This window comes from Pelmatolapia mariae, linkage group LG13 (assembly GCF_036321145.2).
Source record: "Pelmatolapia mariae isolate MD_Pm_ZW linkage group LG13, Pm_UMD_F_2, whole genome shotgun sequence".
Classification (NCBI taxonomy): Eukaryota; Metazoa; Chordata; class Actinopteri; order Cichliformes; family Cichlidae; genus Pelmatolapia; species Pelmatolapia mariae.
The window spans coordinates 34,631,598-34,647,756 of NC_086238.1; the positions used below are offsets into that span (position 1 = coordinate 34,631,598).

General features: G+C 41.0%; 1 protein-coding gene across 3 annotated transcripts in view; it reads right to left on the reverse strand.

Moving 5' to 3' along the window:
- The window catches only part of si:dkey-191g9.5 (rap1 GTPase-GDP dissociation stimulator 1-B), a 33,467-nt gene extending 17,579 nt beyond the window's left edge, over nt 1-15,888 (reverse strand). For 2 of the 3 annotated variants that reach the window (XM_063492057.1, XM_063492058.1), the window contains exons 1-10: nt 15,652-15,888; nt 12,114-12,218; nt 9,882-10,004; nt 9,159-9,284; nt 8,193-8,321; nt 7,354-7,479; nt 6,571-6,714; nt 3,972-4,103; nt 572-706; nt 285-410 (exon numbers count right to left, since the gene is read on the reverse strand). In XM_063492057.1, coding sequence (XP_063348127.1) covers nt 285-410; nt 572-706; nt 3,972-4,103; nt 6,571-6,714; nt 7,354-7,479; nt 8,193-8,321; nt 9,159-9,284; nt 9,882-10,004; nt 12,114-12,218; nt 15,652-15,664 — 1,159 coding nt within the window. In that variant the 5' untranslated portion in view covers nt 15,665-15,888. The remainder of the gene's footprint in view (nt 1-284; nt 411-571; nt 707-3,971; nt 4,104-6,570; nt 6,715-7,353; nt 7,480-8,192; nt 8,322-9,158; nt 9,285-9,881; nt 10,005-12,113; nt 12,219-15,651) is intronic. The other variant, XM_063492056.1, reaches the window with a different exon arrangement.
- Between the last annotated feature and the right edge of the window lie 271 nt (nt 15,889-16,159).

The following is a 16,159-nucleotide window of genomic DNA, read 5'->3' on the forward strand; positions in this document are numbered from 1 at the left end:
GACTACAGAATGTCTCCCATACAGAAACCCAGAGCAGTCATTATCCCAATACCCCTTCAGACCTTACACCACATGGACAGGTGTTTCACTGGATCTGCTGAATTCATACATTAGCCCAATATTTTATTTTTGCAGGTTGCGGAAAGTAGTGTGTTTGTATGCTGTTTGGTACCCAGTGGTCAATAAGATGTCTTCTACCAAAGGGAAGAATCAAAGTTATCACATGTCATCAAAACTAAACAATTCTTGTTTCCAAACTGAAGCATTTTAAGCATTTTGCTCACCATGTCCGTCCACCATCATACGCAGAGTACCCAGCAGTTTGAACTGAACTGGGGGCATGTCAGAGCGCAGCAGTGTCTTTATTCTGTCAGTTACCCCGTCCTCCAGCATTCGCACTTTGTTGGTGGCTGGGAAACACACATGTCATATTATTGACTTTCTCAGTGTTTCAGTTTTACTTTATCAATTCACTTTGATTTTAAGGACAAAACACATTCAGGACAATTTTAGTGTATGAAATGTACTTGAACTTATTTATTTTGATTGCCTAGGCAGTGCAAGCCTGTACCAGGAATGGCAAGGTTTCTGAGCGCGCTTAGTCCAGCATGTTGAACAGATACGTCTCCTTCATCTACGTGCTGCTCCAACAATGTCAGGATGTGAGGAACCACTCCGAGGTCCAGCATCTTCACACAGTTACTGTCTGACAGAAAAACAACAGGCACAAGTCCTCAAAACCCAATTACTTAAAAACAAACAAACAAACATTAACATGAAGGTCATTTGGAGCTTTTCTCTCTACTTTGTAAAGCAAGAATTGGTGCACAAGTTTTAATTTTGTTATTATTTTCTCTAATTCACACAAAATCTAAATTATACACACAGTCTCAAATACATGATTCATGTAGTAGAATAACTGACTACAACTGCTAGTTTCTCTGTGCCAGCAGAAAAAGGACGTGTTAGATTTAATGTATGTGTTGTAGGTTGTCATTTAAAAAGCTAGAATGCTTCTGTTTGCTATCTAGGTAATCTACGCATATGACTACGTGCATGACATTGATAAGGGGAACAAGCAGCCTTGAGAAGAACAGATTCTACCAACAACAATCTGGGAGAGCTGCACTCCCATCATATAACCACACACAATGTATAATCACACTTGCACAGCACAATCACACTTTGTAACCAGTTATAGTAATTTCTCATAGGTAATACAGCAACAAGCTTTATGAATATTCATGTGTGTAACCAATAAAAACAACCTACAGGGGGAAAGCAAGTTGAAGTGGGTTGGAGACAACTGCTTCCCTCTCGCGAGTGAAAACTTGAGCTCTGTGTGGCCTCGCTCCTGAGTGAGTTTCTGTTTATCCAGCAGTATCAGGGGTAAAACTCTGACAACTTGTTTGACAGTACTCACTGGGCAGACCAATACACAAGGTATTGGTAAGTGTATTGGACCAGAGTGAAGCTCTATGAAGAACTGCAGATTTACGCAACCTGGAAAGTTCTCTTGGGGCCATTTCTGTATAACTACAGATTTCTGAATCACCAGTTCAAACAATTTATTCTGATATGTCCCCACTTTGTCCATGTCTGAGACCCAAACTGTCCACAATGATGCAATTTTTACATTGTCATGGGCTGGGGGGGCTGACAAAGAAAGAAACCCAACCTTGCTCCAAAACCGACACCTTCAACCGTGACTGAAAGTTACTGCTGCCCTCGTGGATCAGCCAAATGCCTTCTGGAGAAAAGGTTTATGGTCAGAAGACACAAAGATTGAGCTACTGTGCCAAAATGATAAGAGGCATGTTTGGAGGAGTAACGGCGAGCCTTTCAAACTCAATGTGGGACTGAAAAAGACTGAAGTCTATCTTATCTCTCATTACATCTGAGAGTGGGTAAAAAAGTAAGAACTATTTATATTAATGTGGATTTAATACTCAGATTTTTACCTTTATGGTTTCACAAAGGGTTAAAAAGAGGATGCACAAAATTAATATGATTTACTATTTGCAAAAGCACATAAAAGTGCTAAAACTCTGTTATAGCACTTTGTATCACTGTAAACATAAGACCTTTTACCCACTCTCAGATGTAATGAGAGGTAAGCTGGGGGCACTTCAATTCCTTCAATCCCACGTTTCTTCACAGTTTGAAAAGCTGAGCTTTACTCCTTCACACATAACTCTTATCATTTCTGCAAAGCAGTAGTGTAAATTAGCCTTTATACACGTAGTGTTTTGCCCATTTTAAAGAAACAGCTCTTTGGGCAGCTTTCCAAGCCACTGATTTAAACCTAGTCATATTCCAAAAGCGCTGAGCACTGCCGCAGCGGGTATGGCTGGTAGGAGTGGCTCTGCAAAGCTACTCAGGTCTTGCTTTTTTCCCCTGGAGGCTAAAGGCAGTTAGAACAGAGTGAGCCTCCTAACTCATCGGCTCCATCCAAGCTCTCCACTGCCTGCTGGGTAATACTCATAGGATCAGAGACTGGACTTTTTAAACAGAGCGCTGATCCAGACTTCCTGTAGTGGGGTGCTGGTTCCACAGTTCAACAAAACCTAAGAACACCGTACCAGTAATTCACCACGGTGGTGGCAGCGTTATGGTCTCGGGCTGTTTTGCTGCCAGTGGTTGTGGTACATTGAACAAGCTGGATGGAATAATGAAGAAAGAGGACTACCTCCAATTTCTGTAACTTCATCTCAGATCAGCAGCAAGACAGAAAGTTGGACACAGCCGGGTGTTCCAAAGGGACAATGATCCCAAACACATAACACAACTGGATTTGGAAAGGATAAAGCAGGCTAACATTAAGCTTCTGGAATTTCCAAAGCCCCAAACTCAGACTTGTTGAAAATTTGTGGAATACATTTCAAATCTGGATTCATCCAAGGAAACCAACCAATTTGAGTAAACTATCAATTCTGCCAAGACGATTGGTCAAATATCCATCCAGAATTATGCCAGAAGCTTGTCGATGGCTACCAAAAGCATCTGGTTGAGGTACAATATGTAAAGGGATATAAAACCAAATATTAGTGTATAATAGTAGTGTATAATTGAGTATTTTAGTATACTTTGACTCCACGTGGATTAGAAAAAATTCAAAGTAAATTCAAACTTGTGCAGCCAATTGTTGTTTTTTGGGGTGATTAGAGATGTGTGCTCTACAACAGCGGCCCCCAACTCCCGGGACAGAGACTGGAGTTGTTTGGTTCCGGGCCGCGAGAGTTGAGGCTCAGGTGTGAGATTGATGGTTTTCAGGGTTTTTATCGTTTGTATCGTTAACTCGGTTTCCCTGGGTCTTTTCCCGTGTGTTATGAATAAATTTTCTTTGTTTTGGTACCGGTATTGGTTTTATTTTGTTGCATTTATTTGCAACACCTTAAAAGCTGGTCTGTGAAAATATTGTCAGACATAAACCGGTCCGTGGCGCAAAAAAGGTTGGAGGCCGCTGCTCTACCAGCATTCCACCCCAGAAAAACATCATGTGATAACACTAAATAACACTGAACACAAAAAACAGTATGTTAAAGAAACTACAACTGTTAATGAACGAGAATGACTATATTGTGTTACATTCTAATACATAAACTACTAAATATATCCAATTAAAAATGAATACTGCCTCATTTCAAAATCAGACAGCATGTAAACTGCTGAATTCTATTTAGAAGATCTTTATCAGTTTTGGTCTGTTTAACACATCAGATTAAAAAAAATGTCCATTTTGAATTTAATGTATAAATTGTACACTGTCTGGACAGATAGTCTGATGGAACCTTTCTGCTGAGGAAGTAGAAGAAAGTGGGTGAAAACCAAGAAAAAATAAATCTTAAGTTATCTTAAAAAACGTTACAACAGTTTAGAGAGCTGTAAAGACTGGAACTGTTTCTGTTTCTCCAGACTCAGTCAAAAACAGTCAAAAAGACCATATAGTGTCTTTTTGACAAACATCTCACCATTCCTGGCGAAGTTGGCGATGGCAAGCGCTCCCGATAGCTGCAGTTGGGTGTTGGAGCTCTGGAGCCATGACAGAACATCCTGGTACACCAGACCTGATCCTTCACCAAAACACTTCTGCATGGACTCATCTGACACACAAACAGTCTTTTGAAAATAATTTAAAAAGCAACGTAACACAATCACATGATTTAGAGTCACATGCAGCAGTGACATTACTATTGCTTTATTAGGTAAATCAATACACTGGTGCACCAACACCAGAGATTACATATTAGATTGGTCACAACGCATTCAGTGACAAGTACAGTGCATGTTTTTATTTACTAATTTTTTTTTTGTAACTCTAACTCGTAAGACACAATGAAGGTATTTACAGTCTGGACAATCAGAGAGAAAAATGCATCTTTCCCTGATAGTTATTAGTCCTCACCACCAGTGATTCAAATGAGTCAGTGCCTGTAATCAGTTTTAGCCAGATAATCAGACATATAATTCTACCTTCGTGCTCTCTGAGTGAAACAAAATCCAATTTTGGCACTCCCCGTTTCTAACTATTAAATGAGCTACTAAATACTTGCCCAGCCAGTCTCTCCTAAATGTAGCCGTTTCTGAACCAATCATAGATGTTTCTTGTATAAATGCTGCATCTGTCCAACGTGATTTGAGATAAAGCAAACATTTCTTAAGATTAATGGAATTATTAGCACCCCTGATATGCCATGAAATTACTCTGTCCCTATATTATTTATACAGGATAATATATGTTCATATGGTATCCTTTCTTTAACATAACTCTGACTTTTGCCCAGGAACAAACATTTTCATAAGTAACCACAAAATACCAAAATACCCACCTCCCCTTGAGCAAACAACCTGTCAAACCCACCAACAAACAACAAACAACACACACACACACACACACACACACACACACACACACCCCTCAGGTTCAGAGGCATAAATATGACCCTTACCAAGGAACATAGAAAAAAATACTACTACAGCTACTAACAATAACAGCAGCTACAATAATAACAATACAAATAAAACAAGTCCATCTGACCAAGGTTAAGAGCCCCCAGAAAAAAGGAAAAAAAACCCAAAAACCTCACATAATATGAACGACCTCACTGTAAGCTGTGAAATAACCTCTCTGTTGATGAAATCCAGTGCTATGTGGTCATCAAACCTTATCTTCTAACTACAAGAACGGAGTCATATTCCATGATAACCACAGCACGGCAGGGAAGGTCAGTGTGAGCCAAATATTCTTTGTCTGCAACTTTCTACGTGCTTTAATAACCTCACAACCGGGAAAAATTACATTCTTTTTCCATGCCCCTGCATCTCTGTTTTACTCTTATGCTTCTCCTTCACTGCATCATCACTCGTTCACATTCCAGGAATGTCTGGAATATTTCAATGGTCTTTGGCTCGGCTGCAGGGGAGGCTCAAGGGGCAGTGCCAGGGAGGGTGATGGAGCAGGTGGAGATGTGGTTCTAGTGAGGTCTCTTTCCCTTTTTAGTGACCTGAGACAGCAGTGTGGAGTCAGCTGCAAAGACGTCAGTTCAACTGAAAGTCGCTGCAGTAAAGTCCTGGCAGCGCACTTAAAAGGAGGAAACCCGGTGATGTCCATGAGTTCAAGACTTCAGACTGTCACTGCCAGCAAACGGGTTTTAATCAAGTATTAGAAAAGAATTTTTTATTTTCAGTTATTTAATTTGTCCAATTACTTTTGAGCCCCCGAAATAAAGGGATTGTGTTAAAAAACGCTTTTTGTTCAACTGAATTAAAGCTGAAATTCTGCACTTCAGCTACATCTGAGTTGTTTTGTTTCACTGTGATAACGTGCAGAACAAAATTAAGAAAAAAGTTGTCTCTGTCCAAATACTTTTGGACCCGTATGTACACGCTTACCCTCTATCCACACTAACCACCTCTGCTATCAGATGTTTGATATAGTCTGTACAGTTTTGCACCTTCTACACGTTACTTCACTCTAATAAACACAGATTAAGACACTGCTGCTCTTTCTAGCTGGTCACGCCTCTTTGATGTCTTTAGCTTCTAGCCAGCTGTTCATAATGCGACGATCTGCCTCTTCCAGTCTCTCATTTCTGTCGGCAATATCTGTGTTAACTTAACTTGTGACATTTTCACTGCACAGACGTCCTCCTGCAGTTGTTTAAGCACACTACTGAGTTGGGACATCTCCTGCTTTGCTTTTTCAAAGTTGCTTCAAAGTTTAACAAAAGCATTCGATGCAATACTCGAGGCTGTTAGAACTTTCAGCGTGGTCTCTGTCATCATGCTTGCATAGCCTATGCCCTGTTTAGCAATGCCACTTTTTGATTTCTTAGATGTCATTGAAATAAAAAGAAACCTCTCAACACTAAGGAAAGCTATTTACAGACAGCAGATGCCCAATGAGAGGCAAAGCCAGGGGGAACAGAGGTTTTGCTCAGGAGCTCTGCATTAGGCGAGCGGATCCCAGCGCAGTGCAATTTCAGCACTTTGTCTTCCTCTGTTTGTCATCTGACCACTTTTTCCTTTCAAACCTACACTAAGACAATGTTGTTGCTATGCATTACTTACCCCCTAAAAGCAGGGACACCATTAAGTTGGAGGCAATCTTGATGCTGCAGAGGTCATGTGGGTCAGACCCTCCCTGCAGACTCCGAATCATCTCGGATAAAGCTTCTGGGACTCCTGACTCTGCAAACTGTAGTTTCAGAGTATCTGGTGGCACAGAACAATTCATTTCAATTTATTCATACAGCACCGAATCACAACAACAGTTGCCTCAGGACGACAACCCAACAAGTTTTACTACTGTCTCCATTAATCATTAACATATGCATAAAGAGCAGAAGAAAACTAATGTTTGGACTTTATTTTGTGCAAGTTACTGAGCAGCATATGTGGTAAAAGTCTTTGAGTGCTTTTATAATAGGAGACACATTTTCTTAGTTCATCCATCAAAAAATAAATGTCTGACAAGTCAAGGCAATGTATTTCACAATAAATTGAAAACAATAAGCACATGCCAAGGCTGCTCTCCATCTCCCTCAAGCTTTCTACAACCCAAATTCCAGAAAAGCTGGGGCTCTGCGTAAAAAGTAAAGGAAAACCAAATACAATGAATTTGCAAATGTCGTAGACCCATTTTAATTGACATTAAAACACAGAACACTGATTTAATATTTTAGTAGCTCATGAAATGTATTAGCTCATTATGAATTGGATGAAAGCAGCATGTTTCAAATAAGTTGGAAGTGGAGCAACAAAAGGTTCGAAAAGTACACGGTACTAAAAAGAAAGTTTCTCAGGAGTAAAGATGGGCAGAGGTTCACCAATCGATTAAAAACATGCCCTTACCGCTCTCTCCCAGAGAGCCCAGGATTTCCAAAATGACATGTCGGCGTTCAGCATCAGGGGCCTGTTTCAGCTGAAATATCAGTACATCTGCAACATCCAGCTGTGCCAGCGCCTCCCTTGCAGAGTCTGCAAACACATGTGGTCTGTAATCAGCTACAGAATTAGTGACATATCATAATCATAGCAGAACAGCTTATTGCACAGTGAATCGTCTCTCTCTGTATGAGAAGGATTTCTTTTTTCATTTTTGAAGTATTAGCCCACCTCCCTCTGGGACACACTTTGGTTGCTTTAACCTGGATATATTAACTGTGTAAGCTGTAATTAGTCACCCCATTAGATCACAGTAGCTAAAAAGAACTGTGGCTAAGGAGGTAGAGCAGTTCATCAGGTCAGTGGTTTCTCTGATCAAAGTTGAAGTGCTCTTGGCAAGATACTGAACCCTAAATTTCACCAGGTGTGCATGCTATATTAATACCAATACATTTATAACATACAGTTTGTTGAGTAGTTCGAGTGCTAAAGCATGACTAAACTCAAATGCTAAACGCTTTCTTCTGTTCTGTTAAAAGGCTTTAAAAGATTACTCTGGCCTGACATGGTTACCACAATGAGTGACAAAGTATTTACCTTGGACAGGCACGGGTACTGTGTCAGCCCTTTATTGCTGTCATGTTACTCACAAAAGAAAACCCTCTCTCCTTCATGTTTAGGGTTGCAGGCACGTTAATTAAAGGCAATGCTGTAGCTATAAAGAACATGTCTAATCACTAAAGCACTGACAATCAAACTACTTCTAATAGTACTTAATACAATGAATACAAATAGTAAATAATCACCCATGTCTGCCAGGTTACACAAGGCCAGCAGACAGACATTGACCAGTGGATCATTGCCAGGATACTCCCTCATTATGGAAACGAGTCTGGGGATTACACCACTCTGGACTAACTGGTCCTGCTGGTATGCTAGGTAAAAAAGGTAGGAGACAGAGATAGGTGTTAAGGAATAAAGTGAGAGACCTCTAGATATCCATTTTTATCATTTTGTTAAAAAATGGATCTCAGAGCATTTTCTCAGGATGCTGAAAAGTCCTAAGCATTTAATGAGAGGCAGTTCTGTGGATGGTACATGGACTGGTTCTTATCTAGCTCTTTTTGAGAGAATGAGAATGAGAATGAGAAGACTGGTTGGTTCTGCAATGGGCTGCTACAGCAGCTCCACTCCTCCCAGCCACGAACAGAAGCATGGCACGCTGAAGACTGGAAACATGTAACCTGCTGCAAGAGTCTTTTTTGTTTTGACACAGCAACTAGTACACTAAGACAGTGTACTGCCAGGCTTACTCTACACCAGTTACCCATGCTTTGAATGCTCCAGCTCACCCTGTGTAATGTTGTTGACTGTGTGCCTGCTTTTATGGCAACAGTCTCACATATTTCAAAGCATAAGTTAGCACCTATATAACATTTCACGCTATATGATATCAGTCCGATTATGGCAGGATCTGGACAGTTTTGGCAGTCAGGAACAAAAATAGGCATCATACAGTTCTTTTATCTTGCATAGTGCAATAATGGATGCAAAGCAACGCTGCATCTAGGAAACCTGACACATGTTCTGAAAGCAGCTTGCATGACTGATCTGTAGTTGCCTAACATGATGTAGTTACCATGACAAGAATATCATGTAGTTTGAGGCTGGAATTGAGATCTGTCACTCTCTGTAACCTTCAAAAGAAATCAGACTCATCAGCACACTGAGAACGCCCTGCTGACGGAGCCAGCAGTGTCCCACCAACTCACAGTTGTCAAAGCAGATGCGCCCAATGGCCCTGCCGGAGTTCAGCAGCATTTCTTGGTTATCGCTGTTCAGATGTGGAACCAACACCTTCACCAGGCCTGCCTCGATGCATGGCTCCCTCACTGCAGCTACAACACATACAAAGACATTAAACCTTATAAATGCTGATATATTTTAAATGCTATGTTGCATATGTTACTCAACAGCTATGAAGCAACCTGGTGTTTTAGTCTCATGACGCATCACTGGAGCATAAGATGCAACCCCCTTTTTTAAAAGCATCACATTTTCAGCCACTCTGTGTGGAATTTAAGTGTATTTTTTCATAACAGAAATAATATTAAAAAAACACTGCAACCTCGTACAGATGAAACGTCAACCCAGTAAGTTGAAAGTGGCACTAAACTAAACCAGTTTGGACGTTTTCTAAAGTCGCTTCATCTGTATAATCCTACACACACTGGCTTTAAGTTGCTTAAAAGGGATGAAAATGTTTCCTTATACACTGCAATATATTTTTATTTGATATTTAATAATTATTGTAACTAAAAATAAACATAGTACAAGGTCCTTAACATAAGTTAAACTGATTTTAAGGACCTTGTAGAATCCTAAAGCTCTAGTCCAGTTCAAAGAGAACATGAGACAAGACAAAGTAAGGATGCTTATACTGCACAAACTGTTTTATGAAGCACACCCAGTTTTATAGCATTCAAGTGTTCTACCTTCTCGGGCCATCTCTGCCACCACCAAAGCCACCTGGCAGCTCAGACTGCTTTTTCTCTGTAAGGCCTGAGCCAGTATGGGTAGAATCCCACTTTTGGCAACGTCGATAGCAGCATCTTTCTCTGTGAATACAAAAGTCTGTTCATTTAGAATGATAAAATTCACTATATAATATGTGATGTTAGTTGAAAAGTGAAAGTGTGAGGCTTTGATGACTCAAAAAGTTGATTCTGTTCATCTGGACGAAGCGTTTTCAGTGGGACAAATGTTTCATCACTCAGCTGGGGGACTTCTTCAGTCTCAGCTGACTGCAGGTTTCCAACCTTATGCTACGTCCACACTAGCCCGGATAGATTTGAAAACGGCGTTTTCGTCTGAAAACGCTCCGCGTCCACACTAGTGTTTTCAGTTGTTTTCACTGAGTTGTGCGTCCACATTGAAACGGCCCAAAACGCTTACGTCCCAGTCCTGTGCATGCGCAAAAGCGAGCGAGAATTAAAGAATTTGAAGAAAAGCTATCTGGAGCATGTAAACTGCTATTAATCTTTAATAGGGCTGTCAAAATTGAGAGCAATCAAAACAACTGCTGTATAATGTCCTCCGCTATCTTTGTTTAATTGGTCAGATGACTGCATCACATGGCTAAAATGCGTCATCGTTTTAGAAAGTCTGCGTTTTCGAGTGTCCACACTGCGACGGGGCAGCTCCGTTTTGAAATGTATTCGTTTTCGAGAGCGTTTTGAAAACGCTGTTTTTCCTTGAGGAAAACGCCGTCTCAGTGTGGACGGGAGGCCGAAACGGAGAGAAAACGATGCATTAGTGTGGACGTAGCCTTAGAAACAGTGCATTTGCATAATGACTGAAGCTAGCACCACTGACTAACAATGAGCCGTGAGGTCAGTTTGATGATCTTTAATATGCAAATTGTCACAACTCAATAAACATTGATCAGTGGCCATGAGTACCATTCACAGAGAGTTGGGGAATGGCTGCAATCACAGCATTGTAAGATGGTGAAAGATGTATCCTTGGCCTGACGAGGTAGCTCTTCTGTGTTGTGCCATCTGCTTCGCCAGAGGTCGTTTGGTTTCCCCGATGTATAAATCCTGGAAATCCTCCTGGCACTTAACAGCGTACACTATGTTACTCTGTTTGTGCCGAGAGAACCCGATCTTTAGGGTGGACCAGTTTTTGGCGTAGCGTGTTTGGAATTTGAAAGCCAGAGACCCGGTGTTTTGTGAAAATGCGTCTCAGCTGTTCCGATAGTCCTGACACATAAAGGGTCACTAAAGGTTTTCACTTCCATCTCTCCTCGGTCGTCTGGAGCTTTCTTCAAGTGCCTTCCCAGTTGGATATTTGTCAAAACTGGGATAACCACATTGACTTAGCACTTTCTTGATATGATGTTCTTCTGCTTCCCTGGCTGCTTTGTCTGTGGGGATGGTATTCCTCTCTGATGACACCTACTTTGTGCTCCAGTGGATGATGAGAGTCAAACCTTAAATACTGATCCGTATGTGTAGGTTTATGGTACTCATTAACGTTTAAATGTCCCCCATTACTGATGGAAATCTCACAGTCTAACTTAAGGCTAACCTGCCATTTATCGACCGAGTTAATATGATCAGTGAACTCAGTACGTCCTGAAATTTGATTTTCCCCCAGGTGTCATCCACATACCTAAACCAATGACTGGGCGGTGTCCAGGGTAGGATACCAGAGTAAAATGAGTTTGTCTCATCGAGCAGCTGGTTCTTTGCCTTCTGGAGGACTTTTGTTGCTCAGAGGCCCTTAACTGAAGATCTCAGTTGCAGACTTTTAGGAGTAATCCTATTTTGTCTGCATCGGAGGCTGAATCTCAGGTGGCAGCTGTAGTCAGCCATCTCTCGTGCTGTTTGCTTGTACTCACGTACTAGCTTTAGGCAGTCCTTGTCAAAGTGGGTTAAAATGTCTTCATGCATGAACATTTCTCCACTCTCTGTGAATGGTACTCATGGCCACTGATCAGTGTTTATGACAATTTGCATGTTAATGATCATGAAACTGAAATATGGCCCAGTGGTGCTAGTTTCAGCCATTTTCCAAAGGTACTGTTTATAAGGTTGGAGAAACCTGGAGTCAGCTGAGACTGAAGAAGTCACTTGGATGAGCGAAGAAATGTTTCCCACTGAAAACGCTACGTCCAGATGAACAGAATCAACTTCCTGGGATGTGTGTGTTATATGACTTACTCTTTTCTAGCAGCGCAGCCAGCACTGTATCCAAATGAGGCTTGAGCTCTTCTTCAATCAGCTCTGTACTCACACTAATAGCTTTTAACGCCTCACACAGAGAGTCTGCCACACACAACAAGAGTTAGCTGTTAGCTTTAGTAACAAGGAAGTCAAGGTGAGACATGCCATTTTATAGATAGCACACAACTTGAATAAGATTATGACTCTGACAACGAAGCAACTAAAAATTTGCCAACAAGATCTGGAAAATCTGTAGCACTGACAAAATAAGGAGCTGGGTTACCTTGTTACCAACACAAAATCGTAGACAGATATTGGTTAGTGGCTACCAATCACTAAGTTCTGTATGCCTAACTTGGCGTTTAAGTGATCCTATAATTCAATTAAATTTTATTTATACAGCGCCAAATCCCAACAACAGTTGCCTCAACGTGCTTTATATTGTACAGTAGACCCTACAATAATACATACAGAGAAAAACCCAACAATCATATGACCCCCTATGAGCAAGCACTTTGGCGACAGTGGGAAGGAAAAACTCCGTTTTAACAGGAAGAAACCTCCGACAGAACCAGGCTCAGGGAGGGGCGGGGCCATCTGCTACGACCCGTTTATAAGAAGACATTTGTTTGTATCTGTTGACAGGCTAAGCTTACAATTTGTTACATTTGGTTTTATAACCCAAAACATAGCAAGAGGTGTTCATACACACACATAATAAATAGTGATCGTGTTACCCACATGAAAAAAAATAAAATAAATAACAACAAATGGCTTCTGGAACCTTAATAATGAAGTTTTTGACTGAAAATTTGTTTTGTTTGAGAAATGTTAGACTGAAATGAAAATGATCAACTTACAGAGAGCTGAATTTAAAGACACAACAAAAACCAAAGTGAAAAAATGGAATTCAATTTTATTTATATAGCGCCACAACAACAGTTACCTCAACACGCTTTATATGACAATAATACAAAGAAAACTCCAACAATCAGAAAGCCCAGTTGTTTCACGGCAGTGAGGAAAGACATGTTTTAAAACTCCTCCTTTAACAGGAAGAAAGCTCCGACAGAGCCAGGATCAGGGAGGGGCCGCCATCTGCTGCACCCGGTTGGGGATGAGGGACTCATCCTTCACAACTCAGAATGATATACAGTAGATTATACGGCTCCACAGTGACAGACAGCGCGCAGAGGGTCCACTACAGGACGTCAGGCTCTTAGGCCACACTTATGAAGTCTGTTTCTGATTGTTTAGTCAGAGACATTCACATCCACTGGCCTGCTGGAGGTCATTTTGTAGGACTCTGGCAGTGCTCATCCTGTTCCTTCTTGCACTGCTGATGGCTTAAAATATAAATATATAATAAAATTCAAAAATAGTGAGAAAACAATCTGGAAAGATAAGGAGTAAAAACATTCAAGCTACCCTGATAAATAAAGCTTCTTTATAAGCAGAAAAAGACATGATGAAAAGCAGAATAATCAACAAAGCAGCAACTGAGAAAAAAAAGTGACTTACAAACTGGCATTAGCGCTTTAGCCTGCAAGATTGCCGACGTTATTATCCGACAATTAAAAATGTTTTTCCTATTTTCTTCTACAAATCTTGGCAGCACTCTTACGGGTATTGTAGCTGATATGATGCTCCACCACATGCAGAACATATATGAAGAAGCTACTGGAGACCAGAGCTACTACCACTAAAAACCACAAGATCATCTGCAGATATGAAATGGTTCACTAGAGTCCTGCCAACGATACAACTTCTTCAAGAAATCATCAGCTGAAAGTCTAACGAGGTCGGAAAGAAAAGCGTCTGGACTTCTTTAAGTTGCATGAAGACAGGACTGGGACTCTCCACTAACTGACTCTTAGAACTGAAGAAGCTTCTTGGATTAGAGGTGAAACGTCTTCAAGCAACTTTAAGAAGTCCAGAAACTTTTCTTTCCAAGATCCTTAGACTATGATGACCTGGATGAACCTTCACAGACATCATGAAAGGTTAACAAGAACTGGGGACAAATGTTTAATTACATCAAATATCAGGAGTGAAAATCCTCCAAACATGGGAGAATTTTTAGAGTATTTTATAGAGCTTTGATGTTATTATTTGCCAAATTCAGCTGAACTCCCACAACAAAATTATATTTCTCCTAATCCTGATTTTGTATAATATATAATACGACTTACATGATGCTTTTTTTGTATTTTTTCTCTTTTACCCACCAATAAACAAAGTCTTGGTTTAACTTAAACCTTTATAGCTATATTAAACTTAAATAAGTATAAAGGAAACAATAGATTTTTCTAGAGCCGTCCAACACTGATGTTTCTGTTCAGTGATGGTTGAATAAAGTTTGAACAGTTTACACGTGCCAGCAAAGGGCTGTGTACCCTTGGACATTTCTTCCACCAAAGGCATGGAATATAACTCAATAACAAACCTAAAGAGCTTCTTAAACACATACAGTCCATTTCAGTCAGACGCACACACACACACACACACAGAGTGCAGATGGTAATCACCTCGGCTAATCCCTATAAAGTCGATTGAAAATAGCCCGGGTGGAGGGGGCTAGGAAACGGATACACACACTTGTATGTCACGATCTAGCCCTCGTGTCCTTCTGCATGTGTAAAAAGACTTATAGACTCTTCTGTTCTAACTGAGCACTTGTTACTACAAGCCTCATTCAGCCAGTCGCACACATTCATACAACCACTTTCTTCTATAGTGTTCATCCACACACACTCAGACGAATGAATCGCAGGCAACTCGGCATCTTGCCCAAGGATATTTTGACATGCAGACTGCAGTAGCCAGGGAATCGATCCATCAACCTTTGGATTGGTAGACAACCAGCTGAGCACAGTCAGGGCGGCTGTGGCTCACTGTGTGCATGTGTCTGTGTTAAAGCACAGGCCAACAATTTCCTAGTAAGTCTTACAATGTTATGCCAAGAAGTCCCCAGGGTGCCTATTAAACCTACTTCAGCTACACTACAAACGTGACTGCATGCATGGACACAATAACAGGAACAACTGGGAAGTCTAATCCCATCAGTCCGTACACCACTAAATCCTGTCACTGTGATGCTCATTGTGTTTATTCCACTGTTAGACTGCACGGTACATTTTGGATAGTACTGGTATTATTATGGTATTGTGTCTATTTTAATCTATGAGCTATGAGGAAGCAAAGAAATGGTTCATGCCTCAGACCAGCAGTCAGCAATGCCACAGACAGGATGAGGCTGGGTTGTTTGATTATGTGGCTCAGCTGGTAAGTTTATGTCCATCCACTCCTGAACTACACAGTGCTGCAATCTTACTGGCCGGTGGCACAAACAACTCACTGTTGCTGGTCTGCAGAGTGGCGCAACAACACAGTGCAGCATGCCGGCTGCAAATCGTTTTACCTTTTATACAGAGCAAGAAAGGATAGAAGCATCACACACACACACACACACACACACACACACACACACACACACACACACACACACACACACACAGAGGATGTAGCTACTCACCAGTGTCTGTCATGGCTGCTGGCAGGCTCTCTGCTGGCTGGCTAACTGCCTTCGCCTGCTTGCTAGCACTGTGAGTGCGTGTCTGTGTGTGTCTGTGTGCAGCTCGCAGAGAAGCCGCCCTCCCTTCTTCAGTCAGGTGTATCCCGCCTCTCACTCTGCCTGCTTCCCTGTCCTTGCTCTTACTCCACTAATCCTATTACCTAACTCTCCTTTTCGTTTTCCTCGCTTCACGCTGCCCTTCTCTGCTCCCACTGCGCGTGCGTTGTCTCTCTACGCTCATTTGTTTTCTGTTCCCATCATGTGTTCATTCTTTCTCACTGACAAATTCAAAGTACAGGCTTTGGTGAAGGAAAAACAACAAACAAACAAAGAAAATGATGTACAATATAATAACAAGCAAATTACGGTGATATTTACATATTTGATATGTTTTTTAAAATATATTTCATTGTTATATATTATTGTATGTATATTTTTATCATATAAAACAAGGGACTAGTTTAAAGAC